Raw genomic sequence first — 17,039 nt, 5'->3', positions numbered from 1 at the left:
AGCTCAGCTACTGCTTTGTGAGATGGAACAGCACCAGGAATCTGCTGATGGGCTGTCAGGGTAGGTCTAAGGAATAAGGCAAGGAAGGGAACAACTGATCATGATCAGCTCAGTCAGACTGTCATCAGGACCATTTGCAGCTGTACTTTTGTCACTGAAGCTGTACCTCAGCAGCTCCTCTGAAACAGCCCTCGCAGGTGATGACTCAGAAAACGCTGCACTAGATTTTCATGTACGTGACAGTTTGATAACCACAAGCAAAAACCAGATACCAGCAGGAAAAGCAACAAGCAAAGCCCCTTCCAACTTGTTTTCTTAGACAGCCCGTTAAGAAAACCCTTGTAAAGTCTACTGCCTTATTCACTGGTACTTCTAATAATAAGATCCCAAAGCCTAAGTCCTAAACTCACACCAGGACTAAAGCAAGTCACTGAAAAATTGGTTTAGTTCAACTTTTGTCAGCAACAGTCACTCTTGGGAATCAGGTTTCACAGATACCTTGTCTCAGGTCCATTTTCTCACCAGCACAGTATTCACACCCATGAGCAGATCCCAGATCTCAGGGCTGAAGCAGCCTAAGCACAGAATTAATAATCCCTTCACTGGAGTGACTTTATGTCTCTCTCAGGATTAGCTGCTTCATTTACACAGAAGTGAATTAAAAATACTTGGAAACATGCAAATCCAGAAATATTAAACTGTACAATAAAAGAAATGTGAAATAGATGGGTTAAATTAATTCTTTTATAAAGGTACTTCAAAAAATATTAATCAAAGGAAAAACAGGTGTTTACCAATCTCAAAACAAAGAGAAGACAGAAAATATGTTAAAAAAAACTATTTCTTAGAAAGACCACCCGAAGTGGTCTCCACATCTCTAAGTATTTCAAAATCAAGAGGAAAAAAGAACTTGTAAGCTGAATAACATAAAGAAATATAAATTCCCAGTTCAAAGTCCTACTGGTGTTTTTTAAATGGAGTGATAGATGCTCTCTTCTTCTGAGATTTACCACACCTCTTCCTTTCCTTCCCTTAGTTAAATAAATGCTTCAAATTCCCTATCCTTAGATGAAGGGTCATTATTAACATGAAACTTAGATCATTGAGCTAATTTGCTATCAGGATCGGTTGCTTTCTTTAGAATAAACCAAAAGCATCAGATCAATTTAAAAATCTGTTCACTAGAGGAAACTTCTACAGATAACGTTAAAAACAAATTGGACTTATAAGAGCTGCACACATCAACACTCCATAAGATCATAATCAACAATATGTGAACTTCAGCACACAATAGAAAATTGCAGGAACTTGCTACAAACAACATGGCACTATTAAGCATTTCAGATGGTCTAACTTGTATAAATATTCTTAGAATTTGATTTGACTCAACTTGGCACACAATGAGCAGTCACCTACTAAAGAACATGTTTTACATGGCCACATGTTACTTCATAGAATGCCATGTGCTTAATTCACTGAGGGATCTTCTCCTAGCAAAGAAAAACTGCTGGTTTGCATACAAAAGATACTAGGTATCATTTTTAACTACCTGAAAGCAAGAGGTAGAGCCGAAATTAATAATACTTTTTAAAAAAAGAAATTAAACTTGATGTCACTCCAAAAAAAAAAAGCATACATGAATTAAATTTAATACACCACATGGTGTTAATCTTGCAGTGAGAATAACGAAGATGATAATAGAAAATAAATTTCAAATTGTATGGGAGACAGTAGACATTCTAGAGATGGGCAGTCATGGACAGAGATTAAACACTGCATTCAGATATTTCAACAGTGGCTCCTGGTCTAAAACAGCCCTGAGTTAGAAGATGCCTGTACCACACTTGGTACTTAACTATATACTGGTTTTAGAGATGTCAGCCATGCTCTGACAACTTTTTAACTGTTTAACAGATTTTTGGGTGAAAGGAGCTGTTGGTATGCTTAATCTAATCTCTCATCAGAAAGCAAACTGGTTCCCCTGATAGCTGCAGAGTAAAACGAAAGACTTCAGATAAAGTCTTTTAACCTTTAATTGCACTCCACGAGCAGAGAGCACCAGCACAAAGTGACTGGTCCAACAAGACACCCCAAAGGGGTCTCAGTGATCTTGTTGCAGAGGAAACAAGAACAAAATCCCACAGTAATTTTTCATCTGGTCTGGGGACACCTTCTTCCTAAACTGAAGCCTGTGGGTTTGTACAAATTTAAACTTGTGTCACCAATCATCATCTGAGAGATAACAAATCTTCTACAATCCCTACATCCCTAATGTTTAATATGCTCTGGGTAAAGGCTGATGCCCTAGAAAAATCAGGAATGGGGACAGAAAGGTGATGGTGGTGTGAGGGCAACCACTCTTAGCAGAGCTGCACAAGAGAAGAGAACCCCTCCTGATCATTGCTACCAACTAACAAAGCCAAAGCATGAAATGTAATTGTTCTGTTCCAAATTCAAAAGCATAGTTAAACACAATACAACATTCAACTTAATATTACTGATTTAACAGTAAAGTGACTTTTAGTATATTTTAGCTTTTCTTTTCAGCAACCAATACCTCCTCATATACTAGGCAGGCCAGTGTAGGAGGCAAAATCAAATTCACAAATTATCAAAGTCAGTAGGGTCCATCATTTTTTGCCCCGCTCAAACCAAACTGCATTATCCTCCTTCTGCCAAGTCTAGGAGTTCTGATGAAGATGTTCTCTATTAGAAAGCTATTTAACATTAATTTAAAATTAGTCTCTACCACCCCTACGAGTTTAAATGCCATCTGAAGAGAACAAAGAGTTGTCTCTACTTTCAGTCTAACGGTATCATTCAAAGACAGGTTTTCCCTCATTATATCAATATTAAAATGCTAAATTGTGACCATATCAGCAGTCAGTTATTTTTCAGCTCTGATTCCATACTGTATTTTGCTGACTGTTTGAAAGATGCACACAAGATACTTCCAAAACCTGAACAACAGAGGCTCAGGTACCCAACATGCACCACACACAACACCGGCATAAGACTAAAGAGCACAAACTCTTAGTGACATGTTTCTGAAACTGTCTAAGCAATGAAAATTCAACTTAAAACTCATTTAATATGCGTTCATCAAAATGCATGTAACTAACAGACCTGCTCATCTCAATTCTGATGTGTTCCTTTGAATCACTCTTCCCTTGTGCCTGCTTCTCACAAAAAGAAAATACGATTATAGGCTTTTTCTTTCTGCAGTATACTAATCATTTCGAAAATGCTGAGCTGCAGTTATAATACATCCGTACACATTTGTCTCCACATCTAATTACTGTGTGATGGTACATGCATTCACTAAAATAAACTGTCCCCACTCTAGTCTTACCAGGATGAATATCTAACCAATATACAAAATAAAAAATATTTTCACAAATAGATTGAATCAATAAACTTAGAATTAATTAGCCACTAGAAGCTATCCTAACCTTTAATGAAAGCAGTACGCATGTATTTAACTATATTGGGTTTGCATTGAAAATGTATTAATTAAAACGTAAAATGGAAATTATAATTAGCTGAAAATGATACAAAAATAAAAAACCACTTCACATTGCAACAGAGAAAAACAACAGCTGGACTTTATTTTGAGCTATCAATGAAAGCGTTGCATTTTAATCAATTCATGCTGCATACAGTAAGAAAAAGCAACTGAAATGTATTTAATTTAATTTTTCATTGGTAGTCTTTTCTTTTTCCTTTTCAAATGACTATTTAAAGTCTTTCTGTGAAATTAAAGATTTATATAAATGTAAATCATATTGAATGAACAGTTTATACCTGACAATGCAATAAAAACATTAACCTTTCCTAAATGAAAGATGTGTTTAATTTTTTTAAGTCTGTCCTACTATATAAAACAAACATAAACTGTACAACACACTAATATATCTTTACAATTTTAGCTAATTAAGCAATGTGAGAATTATTTTATGGAGACCAGTGTTCCACTTTGTGTCTTCCCTGTAGCTGAATGCTGTCCAACAGCAGATACCAGGAGACGAACCTACAGAAAGGGCAAAGGACACCCTGAAACTTTCTGAAGAGTGAAGGAAGATTCAACAGTGACTTCCCAAATGTAGAAGCAACTTATGATTTTCTTCTGCACAACTGCCATGTCACACCCTGAGCTTTTAGCCTCTACATCAACCCATGCAAACACTGAAACCCAAATGTCCCCTGCCCATCACATGCAGCACTGTCTGATCTCCACTAGTGTGAGGCAACACCTCACAAAATGAGCAAGTCATTTCCCATTTACCCTCCACTTGACATTTTCCAGTCAATTTCATTATATTTCCTAAGTCTAGAATTGAAGGCAACACAAACCAAAAGTTTTCCTTTATGAGAACAGGGCTTAAAGCAATACATAAATTAGGGTATAAGAGTGGGAGCCACTACTTTCAATCAGATAAAGAAAAAGCTGAACTTATTGCAATTGCCCAATACAAGCAGAATTCAATTAATTAACAGCATAGTCCAAGAGCAAAACCTTAGACAAAGCACCAAATGTTGATCAGCTCTCCCAAAGTGAGCCTATGGAAACAGGCTTGATGCCACAAAGCACAGAATGCTCACTGACCAAAGCACGAGGTTGTGCTTAAATGTTGAGAAATGCTGTGAAAGCTGGAGCAGAAGCCTCTACACTTTGCTCCATCAGAACAGTGAGTAATTAATAACATCAAAGCCATCGGTTGCATCTGAACGTTGCCCCTGATCACTGAGGGAGCTGCAGGTGCTCAGACGTTTCAGAACAAGACTCCTGCTTTTGCTAAACCTGCCAAATTTAAAATACCATTTTAAAGTAGTTCCACATTTCTTCAGAAGTATCTTGACTTCTAGGGACTTAAAGCTCTCAACCACAATTTTGCATAACCTGAGCCGCACCAATGCCATATGTCTGGTTCTGGTCACTGCTTCATGTTTTATCAGCTGTAGGTTTAAAGAGCACAACAGTGCTCTCAGAGGTACACTGGGATTAAACAGGTTAGAAGCGTGGTTGGAGCACAATTTCAACGAGCAAAACCAGTAATAAATACTATTTAATTTCATGAAAGCTTATTTCAGCTTCTGAGCTATAGTGCCACAGGAAAGGGCAGGAGGGTAGTGCAGAATCGTAAATACACTTCCCATTTTCCTAACCATCTCTTAGGAACAGTGACATGTCAGACACTGGAAAGTGTGTCCATTGACAGAATTTTTTCTGCTTTTAAAGTACAATTTTGGAACAATTACAACCAACTATTCTTTTTCTTATTAAAATTTCTATTGCCCTAGAAGTCTGTGAATATGGCACATTTGACTATAATCAAACTGCACACGTAAGCACACGAAACTAGAAAATTACAAAGCAGATGAACAATCTGGAATTTTTAAAAGCTCTAACTCCGTTTCTTTTATATTTCTGTCTCAAGTAAGTTTTTCTATGCTTTTACATAAGAATTTGTGAACGCATTTGTACAGAATGCTAAAATTAAAAGTTCAAAGAGGGAACACTCACAACGTGGTATTTGCAGGACAAAATTATCTCAGTTATCTTGTAATCCTAAGAAACTCCACCCAAAATTTGTTTTCAGTCTCAAAAGTTCAATTAATAATTTTAATATAAATGGTATGCTGTTCACCTTCTTCTATATAACTTTTGGATATATTAGCGTGGCAGCTAAGTATACAGAGATAAGACACTGTGTAAATAAAAGTCGGTAACAATTCCACCACCCTCCAAAAGAACAAAAAAACCCCACCACAACATGGCAGGGGGAGGGTGCAGTGTGCAATGAAAACACTAAATAGCTATGATCCCACTATGATTTTGATTCTGGGCTTGAGACTCTCAGAATGTGCTAAGCCATTCCACAAAGCTCATTTTTCTTACAGGAAGTGATCTAATATAAAAAGTACTTTACAATTTTCAATCAACAGAAATACAGATATGAATGTATTAAAGCTAATATCTATAAAGCAAGGCATTAGGTCACTTCCTGACAACTAATATCTAAAATCGACATTTGTTACTGCACAAAAGCATGCTTCTACAGCTTTAGCTGAGAGAAGAACTTGGTATTTTTACAGAGTGGGTATATTGGCTCTGGCACCTCTATAATCACTGCTGATGCATAATCCCTTCCCTGCCACTCCCCTGCATGTCACCCTCACGTCCCTTTCTCCTAGCTCCAGCACATTTCACTACATGCTCTTAGTTACCAAACAAGCATTTTTTAAAATTTGGCAGATTCTGACATCTTTTTATGGTAAAACCAAAACTACTTTGGATAGTCCAGCAGCTATTTAAAGAGGGTTTTTTTGATGGAGAGCAAGGAAGGGGTCCTTTCTGAGGGGAGGGAGGGGGGCTGTTTGTTTTTCAAAGCAGTGTGACAAAAATCCTTCTCAAGAAAAAGTAAGGCCTTCATCATAAGGGTGCCAGTGGGGGAGGAAGGGCCAGACCTGGCAGTAATGGAAAGCCTGGTTCCATAACAGGAGGCTCATGGGCTCAGAGAACATCAAATATTTATAACAAGCAAATGTGCTTGGTGTGTTTTGTCCCTGGTCTGTAACCCAGAGTTTGACTGAACTGAGAACCATTAGCAGCACTCATACAGTGAGCATCCTGACACCTGGAAGCAGGTAAATGTTGCAAGGAAAGCCAGTGGTGTCAAACAGCAGGCAGACACCCAGGAAAAGGGGAGAGACACAAAGTGCAGCGAGAGCTGCAGGGGCCCAAGGGCCGCCCCCAGCCGCGCACGCAGGCGGCCACGCGCCATTGACTCGCCGCCTTCTTCTCAGTGCTCAAAGCTTCTCGCTGAACAATCCCAACCACAAAGCAAGCTGTAATCTAAAAATCATGCCACAACTCGCTTTAATATGTTCAACCATAACTGCGATGACTAAGAAATAAAGCCAATGTTGCTGAACTGGCTACGGCTGCCTTTTCTGCAACGTGCATAAATGTAGGCTGATCGTTATCATTCAAGATGGAACCTAAAGTTTTTCCCTTCACTATTAAATTCTGTTTGCAAACCATATGAGGCATGAACATGGATTTCTGATTTTAAATTCTTATTTAAATACTTTTTTTTAACTTACTGTTTACAAGAGAGATTGTCCAGTGGAGCAAAAACTGAACTAGAGTAAGGTTAACGACACGATGGCTCACTGCTGTCTCCTACCATTATTCAGCTGTCTTTGGTGGTTTCTCGAGCTCTAAAACATTGATACTCAGCTCAGATAAGCATGTAAAGAGACAGCTACCAACACTTAAAAACAAGTAACTTCTATACATTATAAAGACAATGCAAAGGAAACTAAACAAAGAAAATAAAAATCCAGTCCAACCAGGTATGAACCTGACTCAAAAGACACCACCTAAGCTTACAGAACTTTCTGAAGAAATAGGTGAGTCCAAACTATCTTGACTGCAGAGTGAGCAATTTCCTATCTATCACAAGTGACTTAACTGCCTAATAACAACATGCCTCTCCTACCCAAAGACCTTTCCCTCTAAGTACAGTCTTGCAGCATATTCCAAGTGAGATTTTTCTGGTTCTTTGGGACGTTCAGTGACTACCAGGCACTAAACAACTTAGTAAATCATACTACTACTCTACACAGGAATTAACAGCATTAGTCTATAAGCCTTGAATATGGAAATCTCACACTTGCTTAGAGAATTTTTCCCATAATTAACAGTTTATCCAGGGAACTCGCTCCCTAAATGTGACACATACATTACACATAAGTGTTATGTAACACAACATTCAGCAAGATTTACAAAATAGCAACAAAAATAAAGGCTGTACTTATGAATGGTGTAAGTTAGATGCAAACTCCAGATAGAATTAAAAATATCATCAGTCCAGGAAGGAAGTTTTGTTCTAGTGGATACATTCAGTGTAAACTCTGCTCAAATCAAACTTTCTCAACCAAAAGCCACAGTAACTTCATCCTCAACAACTTACTGCTGGAAGAATAGCTGCAGTGTTACTAAATTGTTCCCCACTTTACTATGCATTAAAATATATTAATAAATGCTCAACATTGAATCCCATTAAACTGATAATGGCCATTCTTCTGAGTATGTTCTGGTGATAGAATTTAAAATCACAATAGCCTTGGTTTTAGTTTTTTTAAATCACAGCAGCAATCATTTTCTGCCATCTGTTTAAAACTGATTTAATGAGCTAGGAAAAGTCATATTTTGTAGCTTTATCCCATATGAGATTCTGAAACCAACCAGGACTGTGTTTATCTTAGTCTATTATTCCCAATGTAAGTTGCAAACTCTCTGCATTCTATTGCATAAGAGCATGATGACCTTGTAGACTTGTGAGATTTTTCAGATGTTCCACCAAAGAACATAATATGTACATCTATGATTTTAGTTCTATTTTTCTTTAGGAAAAAAATATAAGTTAAAATTATCTGCCAAAGTACTACACTTCAACTATAAGTGAGCCTTTCATTTCTTTATATGCTCCGTTTCCTTACAAAATGAACAAACAAGCAGTAGACATTTGCTTATAACCACAGAACACCTTAAGATTTAGAAGTAATGGATCTGGATTTTTTTCATTGTAATAACTCTCATTCTTAAATTATTTAAGGTAACAAGCATACCTTGCTTTAAATCTCAAGTGTGAAGCTGTGTTGAGCTGAACACCAGTCATTCGACAGCCACCAAAAAATACTCATTCTTAAATTAGTTCCCCTTACTGAACATTTTCAAATAGTGATTTATCTTCTCCAGCCTCTCCACATACCTATGGTTTCTGGCAGGTCCAGGAGCTCATTGTGCTGCAAGTCAAGGTTGGTGATCTGTGTGCAGCTTCCAATCTCTTCTGGAAGATGTTCAAGCTGATTGTGCGCTACATCCAGCGTTATGAGGTTACACAACTCACCTAAAAGCACAAAGGAAAACCAAAACATAAAGGACTTTAATGTACAGCTCTTGACAATGACCTCCACACAGAGATTAATAGAGTCAGACGGATTTTGGGATAAGCTGAAAAAAAAAAACTACTGCTACCATAAAGTTATACATATAAAATAAGGTATTACAGGATCATAATTTCAACAGTCAGATCTAAAACTTGATCAGCAATTTTGAAAAACTCAGATAAAGCTTTAACAGATTCTCCAAAGAAATGTTATTTATTGATTGATTTTATTCTGACAGTTCAAGCTGTGGAATACAAGTACAAAACTTTCATCTTATACTTGTTTCAGGATGACCAGAAGTCTAAAACATCACTAAGTAAATGAATTGCATTAAATTTTGTTTTTATATCATTAACTACTTTCAGGCACAAAATCAACAATTAAGAGACAGCAAAATTATTTGGCTGACAAGCTAGATAATCCAAAGTCCAGAATGCTATTTTTAAACAGTTTTAGTCATCACAAAAGAGACAGCTTATGATAAGTAAAGTCTATGCAAGCAGACTTACAGCAAATAAAAGTTTGAAATGAAAGGCTTATCTGTTAAGCATTAAAAAAGTTTGGATTTGCTTGGAGTTTAGAGCCACTTTACACAGAACTGCTTCATTTCTGACATTTATAAATTAATTTAGAAGCAGAGCTAGGCACAACTCCCTGAACAGTAGTTTCACCTATTTTTATGTCAAACACATTGTGTTCTGAACAAAAGTTTGTTGGGTTTGTAAAAAGGAAAAAAACTGTGTGCATGAATAAGGTGTATGTATTCACATTTTTTGCATCTGATAGACGTGAAATTAATGCATATGATTTGAACAGCTTCTACTCTCTCCAGTAAAGATGAGGTCACTGCATTTGTATATTAGAGTATGACTCAGTGAGTAACAAATTTGGAAGAGTAGCAAATTCCTTTTGAGGAGCAAATGTCTATTTTTAAGCTCCAGCATTGTATCTTTGACACAAGGATTTTCTCACAGGCCTGCAGGATTATCCTGGGCAAGTTCTGACGTGTAGAGTGTCTACTCATTAGGTCAGCATATAATCACAACTGCTGACATAATAAACCATAAAATACTATGAATTCATACTCTGTATAGATTTCAGGTGTCATGTAGCCACAATACTCACTATGTATCACAGAATAATTGTGAAAGGCCAAGAAAAAAGCCTCAAACTTCATTATTCTGTTTTTATTAGATTGTTAACATATAACTGATATGTTAACATATCTTATTTCATGCACGAATTAACCCAAAATGGGATGTTTTTCTAGGAACTAAGAAGATGGAAATGTAAAGCTGGTGCTAAAGCAGCTACTCCATCACTGTGCGTGTCCCCTCTCTTACATCAGCAATCGAGTGTAGTCCAGGCAACCAGAGGCAACAGCTAAATGTGCTGTACCCAGCACTACATAACCCATGTCAATGCCATTACCATGCAGAAGAAAGCAAACGTAAGAAAAAATTGAGCAAGAGTTAATGGTCTGTGGCAATGGCATCTTTATTATTCATGGAAAAAGTGTAGAATGCAATAGGAGGAAGAAAAGCTTGAGGAAAACTTAACAACCCTCCCTTTAATCAAACAAAAAAAGAGCCTCACAAAACTTTACTGAGGTAACTCAAGAACCTTCACACACTTCAGGGCAGTAGTTTTCACTTCATGATTGCTGTTTTCATTTGTTTTCACTTCAGACCTTAACCAATGATGTCAAATTTGAAATATGGCATAAATTTCATTTCATCGCTCTGAGTTCTCATTTACTTGACTCTTCCCACTCTACATCTGCTGAAGTCGAAAAAATACTTGGGGGTTTTGCAGCAACATGTGCTGCACTTCATTTTTGCACCTGCTGATATCTTTGACAACAGCAAGCTAAATGTTTGAAACAAACATCTTACTACCTAATCCCGAGGCAGAAAAATAATGAAAAGTAATGCCTATGTCTCTCTAGAAAATTAAGGGCAAACAAACACTTTAGTTTAATTTGGATGGCCATACTTAATGTTGTTACATTAAAGATGCAGGCATTATTTTAAAAAGCAACACTGATAAGCATTTAATAAAAATATTGAATGTTAAAACAGATTGAGGACTGTCCAACAAATTTTAGACTTTAGAGCCAAAATCAAAAGTTAAAGCCCTATCATGAAGCATAATAACTTAAGGAAAGGAATTCAAGAGATATAGAAATATTCAGCTTTTAATTCACATTGCTCAGTAAGGAATCTTGTTCTTGGACATAAAGATAGTTTGACAATATTACATCAAAATGGGTTTATTGCCCCCTCTTAGGGTAGAAGAGGAGGGGAGACAAAATGCTGTTGGCACTGAGTTTTTTCAATACTTTAACCTGAATTACTGAGACACAGCAAAGAGCATGCAAGTCAACAAAAAATCACCCAAGGTACGTTTATCCTGCTGCTCTCCATGACGTATGGCAAAAAAAAAAATTCTTACCAATATGCTTAACAAGGTGAAAAACATTTGGGTCGTGTTATAGATACTCAGATCACAGAAGTGAAGAGCATTAACTATCAACTTAAACATTCCATTTGAGATAGAAATGAAAGAACGTCTCAGAATCAATTCCTAACCCTAAGAGCACACATAAAAAGAGGTTAACTCAGAAACCCAGGATCAAGTTCAGCTTTTTAGTGAATTGCCCACAGGGAGACCAAACCCACCTCCTTGGTGTCAAGAGCACCATGCTCTAATCAACTGAGCTAAATGGTTTTTTACCTCTTCACATGGAAAGGCATACAGAGAACCAGCTGTGGCCTAAGAACTAAAATAAAAAACTGGGTGTCCAAGTATATGTGAGACCCAACACAGTGTATAAATGGAAAGGCTCTTCAGAGCACCTCACAGACTGAGAGGGCTGTTACTGCATGTGGGGCTTGAACACCTACTGTGAGCTAAAAGGAAGAGCAACTAGGGATGTAAGAGCTGCTAGGGAATCTTTAGGGAATGGGAAAGGGAGGAATCAATGTAGGTTAGAAGGGCAAGTGTAGGAAACCAGAGGAAGAAGGAAATAAAAGGGACAAGTCCTTTACAAATGCTTCTTGTCATGTCCTGTGGCCGACCAGTACTGCCCTGTCTTCTCCTTAAGCTCTATTTTCCCGGGTGAGAAGCCCTCTGTTCTGAGGTCTGAGTACCAGCAGCAGCACAGTTAATGTGACCAGCACTACTGAACACATCCCAGTGGGGTGAGAAGGGCTCTGGGCACGGCGAGCGTGGCCACCAGAGCAGCAGTCACACACCAGGGGCAGCTCCGTGTCACCGGCTGAGTGACCGCACTGAGCCACCATGAATGGCCACACTGTGCAGGCACTGCTCACAACAGCAGCTCTGACAGGACTTACACCAGCACAAACACATGGCATGAGCAATCAACACAGCAAACAATGATCTGCAAGCACAAAGAGGCCAAACTGGAGGCCATCTGCATAATGCTCTTCCCAGGAGCTGCTGTTTTAGTGAGTGAAAGTGTCCTTCTCATTGTCTGAACTGTGGCAGTTAGTTGTACCGAGGACATGCTTCTCAAAAAAAAAAAATAAATAAATAAGTTTCACCAAGATACAACTGAAATCTGGCATTTTTGCTTTGCCAGGGTAAGAAGGATATGTCAAAATCAAAAGTTTTCCTAAAGCAAAGATTTGTTCTGGTACAAAAAAAAAAATGTCTAACGAGTAAGGAGCGCATGATCTTATCAACAGTAGAAGAATCAACATTTGCAATTTTTTTGTGTGCTACATAAAATTTGCTGAAACACGTTTTTATCTTGATTTAACAGAATAAGTCAGCTAGAAATATGCAGCAGATCAAAATCAGCCTTAACCAAAAAGTAGTTTCCTGAAGAAAAACCCATTCCTTTTCATCATGTGGACAACTCCTACATCACTTCACTAAAATACTGTTCAAGCACTCAAAGTCCCTACAATAAGGCAAGCACTGCTTTAGGGAAAGACTAACCACACGTTAAATGAACTAACTCTTTTTGCCACATGTCCCAAACAGAGAAGTTTTAAGCTCACAGTAGTGAATTAAGGATTCTCTATAGACTACTTGCAAGTGCATTGAAGGGATAATCACCCTCACAACAATTAAAAAATAAACTAGGAAGGTGCTAGGGTTTGGAGTTAGTTGTTTTTTGCCTTTTATTTTTTTTACTATATTGCATTGAGATTGCAAAAGAAAAAAAAGCAATTAAAGCTTAAAGTCTGCCAAGAAAGCAGACAGGAATTGCATGTACTAGCTGGCTTGACAATAAAAGATTTTAAAGTAGGAGCAATGCCCACTTGAAAAATATAAAACAATTTCTCTATAAATAACCTTCACAAAACAGTCAGTTACACCCTAGCATGAAGTTTTTAAAAATGTGTATTTTAAAAGGCTCTAAAAAAAATTATACAATTCAGATGCATTTTTCAGAGAAGACAGTAAAGACTGCAACTACCTTCCATTTAAAACAACTTGTTAAAAATACACCTAAGTATTCCCTTCAACAATCCTTAAAAAAGTTGGAGTGAGCAATCACCTCACTGTTGTTCTCAACACACAAATAAATGTTATAGTATGACAATGCTAAATATACCTGCTTTAAAAAAAAAAAAAAAAACCCAGCACAATGAAATGACTAATATTTTCAACATAATGAGGCAGAATTACAGTCCTATTTCATGACCAACTTGGAAAGCCTGTTATGACAAGAGGGCCAGGTTACATGCCCTGACTTACAAAACTCTGAAAGTTCTTTCTGACTATTTAAAATACAAAATACTGCTTCATCAAAAAAACACTAAAGTACACACAAATTAATAGTAGGAGAGAGTTACAGGCCAATAGCAAAGAGGCTTCAGTGTCTCCAATCACTAATTCAGTCAATGGGCACCACTCTTGGATGGCAAACACAATTTGTAATGTAGCCTGTTTTCCACTGGATTAACAACATGCCTGCCCATGCTTAAGTAGATTGAACATTATGAAATCCTTCACAACATGATAAATCCTAGGCCAGATGACACAGCAAGGGGATCAAGACCCTTATGGAAAGTAGAAGGAAGAGGTGAATGCAAATATTAGTGGGACTTCAGGCCGGTATGTCAGAACATTGGTTGCAAGCTGATTTGTAAGTATTAATTATCCAAAATCAGCAATGCTGGGAACAAGTTACAAATAGTTCCCATATCTTTCACAGTTATTCATCTTTCACTTGGTTCTCTGCTGGCAAAGGAAAAAATAAAAAGGAAAAATAATTTACAGTCCACAAAATATCTTTGGCAGGACTTTTTGTAGAAAAAACTAAAAACAAGTTTCCTGCTTTTAGAAAAAAAATTTAAAACAATTTTACAGTTTCAGAATCTTTTGCCGCTCTATGAGATCCAAGTACATCACTGTGAGAGTCAGCCTGAGCTCTTTGTTCTGCACTACCAACTGCCAAAAGAACAGGTAAGCAGAGGTAAGAGCTATTCTGAATTATTACTGCACAACTGTAACACAGAAGAGTTACCGAGGAAAAGGAATGTAATTTTAATATGATCATGAGTGACTTACTGACTATCAAAGTTAAAATACTCATATAAGTAAGAAACAACCACATTAATATTATTCACAATTTGTAGAATGCACATCAGCATCTAGTTGTGGGAACCACTCGAAAACACAGAAGCAAAGATCAGATGAAAAGACTCCAAATCTGCTCTAAAACAAGCTTCAACAAGACACAACAGCAGACCTTTTATTTATTGCTTATAACTGAAAGCAACAAACACAAATAAAATTGAAAACATGTTCAAACAAATCCCAAACGAAACGTAGAAAAAAATCTTAGCAAGGGCTCAAGACAGGATTTGAGGCAGACAGCAGAACCTCAGTGGAGTACCAAGACAAAGGCAAAGTCTAGCACCTAGCAGGGAATAATCCTGTAAAGAGATACAACCTTGCACCAGGAGGCGAGAAACAGCTCTGCAGGGAAGGACCAGGGGGTCCTGGTGATGCTGAACCTGGGGTAACATCTGGATCCCATCCATTTTCAGTGTGGAACAAGCTCTCAAATAATAAAGGTTAACCACCTTTCAGGCTATATTAGCAAGTGCAGCCTGAGGGAAATGATTTTTTTCCTCTGTTCTTCAGAAAGTGTTCAAACAGTTAAAATAACTGCAGTATCGAATTAAAAAAAAAAAAAAAAAAAAAAACAGAAAAAAAAAAAAAAAAAAAACAGAAAAAAAACTGGACTTCTAACAAGCTGTCAGTATTTACTGGAATTACACTTGGGGCATCATCCCAGTAAGCTCTGCAAGTAGATCAAAAAGACAGAACTACTTTATCATTATCCTAAAGCCAGTCTAAAGAAAATGTAATCAGTAGGAATTTCACTAGCTGACAAGACAAAACTGCATCCCTACAAGAGCTTTCACAAGAATCAGAACCCAAACTAAAGTTGAAGCTGGTCAAAAGGAGTTCTACACTCTTCCTACAGCTCAAGAAAACCACCAGAACTGGATCAAATAAGCAGTCATTATCTCTGACTTCAGTATTATCTGACTTCTAGACAGCAACACATATGCATCAGTGCCTACATTTATTCCAACTCCTGTTCACAACTCCATGCTTTTATCACATTAAAATACAAATATATAAAAGCATTTTCAAGCACTGTTTGCAGACATTTTCATGCCAATTAAGCCCAGAAACATTTTTTTTCCTTCAAATTGATGAAACACAGGAGGGTGTTCTTAGGTAAAATAATATAAACAAATATTTCTCCATATTGTCAGGTCTGCTAAAAAAAAAAAAAAAGGAAATGAAATTCACAGCATCACTGAAAAGCTTTGCAACTAACAAGTTGTTTAATAAGGAGGCACCACATTCAGCATGAAGTGAGCAGACCTGAGCTAATGTGGCTGCACACATCTGGTCCATTGTCTATACTACTGAAAACAAAACAGGTGCAAGTGTTATGAAAAAGAGTTTCGAAGCAGTGAAGAAACCACAAATGATCTAAATATTGGGTAGATGGGGGAAGAGAAGAACAGAAGAGAGTCTCGAAGACATTCCTAGTCTGGTGTAGGCAGATTCCCTGAATTACATTCTAAAAATATTTCCCTTGCAGAACAGCCCTGACCAGATTCTCCACAGAAAAAGAGTTGCATTCACAGACAGAAAACACAATACTTGGAGTCTCAAGAAACTTGTAGAAACTATGTAAATGTATTTTCAACCACGTTGACAACATTATTTCTATTTGAGTTTTTGTCGTGTGTGCTAACACGACAAAAGTATTCAAAACTGGTATAAGATGCAACCTTGTCTTTGCAAGGAAAATATTATCAATTTGATTGTGCAAAACAATTCCTTCAACACAACATGGAGAGAAATGCAATAAAACTCCAAATATAAGGAATGCAAAAGGCTTGCTTAAGTAACAGCCTGAAAACTGAAACATTTGCTTGGCCTCATCCCAAGATAATTCCTCTGGTTTCCATCCTTCTCATGCTGACTGCCTGACTCACCAAAGCATTAACATTCTTCCATTCTAATCTTCCACTTTTTGATCTCAGTGGTATGGACAATTTACCAGATAAGGAGATGAAGCTGGTGTCCACCTTGTGAACTCTTCCCCACAATTATCCCTCCAGACTGTCTTTGGGCAACGTTTTCACACGGAAACATTTCTGTTAATGGACGCCACCAGAGATTGAACAGCCAGGAGAACAGGTAAGTTCTGCCTTGCATTTTGTGTGTGTGTATATACATACGTATATATATGTATTCAACAACTGTGTAACAGTGACCTTTATGGTCAGGACCATTCAAAGCAAACTTGCAGACCTTGCTAAAAATGAGATGCATTTATAGGAGTTTAAAGGGGAAAACATGGCCAAGCCTTTGGAAGAAGAGTGTACTGAAAATTACTAAAGAAACAAGCTGCACCAGACTCAGAAAGTCCCTGATAGGAAAACAGCTGGATGTGGGCAAGGAATCAGGTTAAGCCTCGTAATATAAACTCACTCTGTTTCTAGGCACATGTTTGCTTGGAGCTAGAGTCAGAACCAGGATACAGGGCAAGATTGCATTCTGAAACA

At 37.4% G+C, this 17,039-nt stretch overlaps 1 protein-coding gene across 2 annotated transcripts in view; it reads right to left on the bottom strand.

The window, feature by feature from the left end:
* SHOC2 (SHOC2 leucine rich repeat scaffold protein) overlaps nucleotides 1-17,039 on the bottom strand; it is a 63,083-nt gene that overhangs the window by 16,424 nt on the left and 29,620 nt on the right. For both annotated transcript variants that reach the window (XM_014872490.2, XM_014872488.2), the window contains one exon: nucleotides 8,781-8,918. In XM_014872490.2, the coding sequence (XP_014727976.1) occupies nucleotides 8,781-8,918 (138 nt within the window). The remainder of the gene's footprint in view (nucleotides 1-8,780; nucleotides 8,919-17,039) is intronic.

The sequence above is a fragment of the Sturnus vulgaris genome, chromosome 8 (assembly GCF_052056855.1).
Source record: "Sturnus vulgaris isolate bStuVul1 chromosome 8, bStuVul1.hap1, whole genome shotgun sequence".
NCBI classification, from domain to species: Eukaryota; Metazoa; Chordata; class Aves; order Passeriformes; family Sturnidae; genus Sturnus; species Sturnus vulgaris.
Note: the sequence above shows the minus strand (reverse complement) of the source record. Positions and strands in the feature narration are given on the sequence as shown.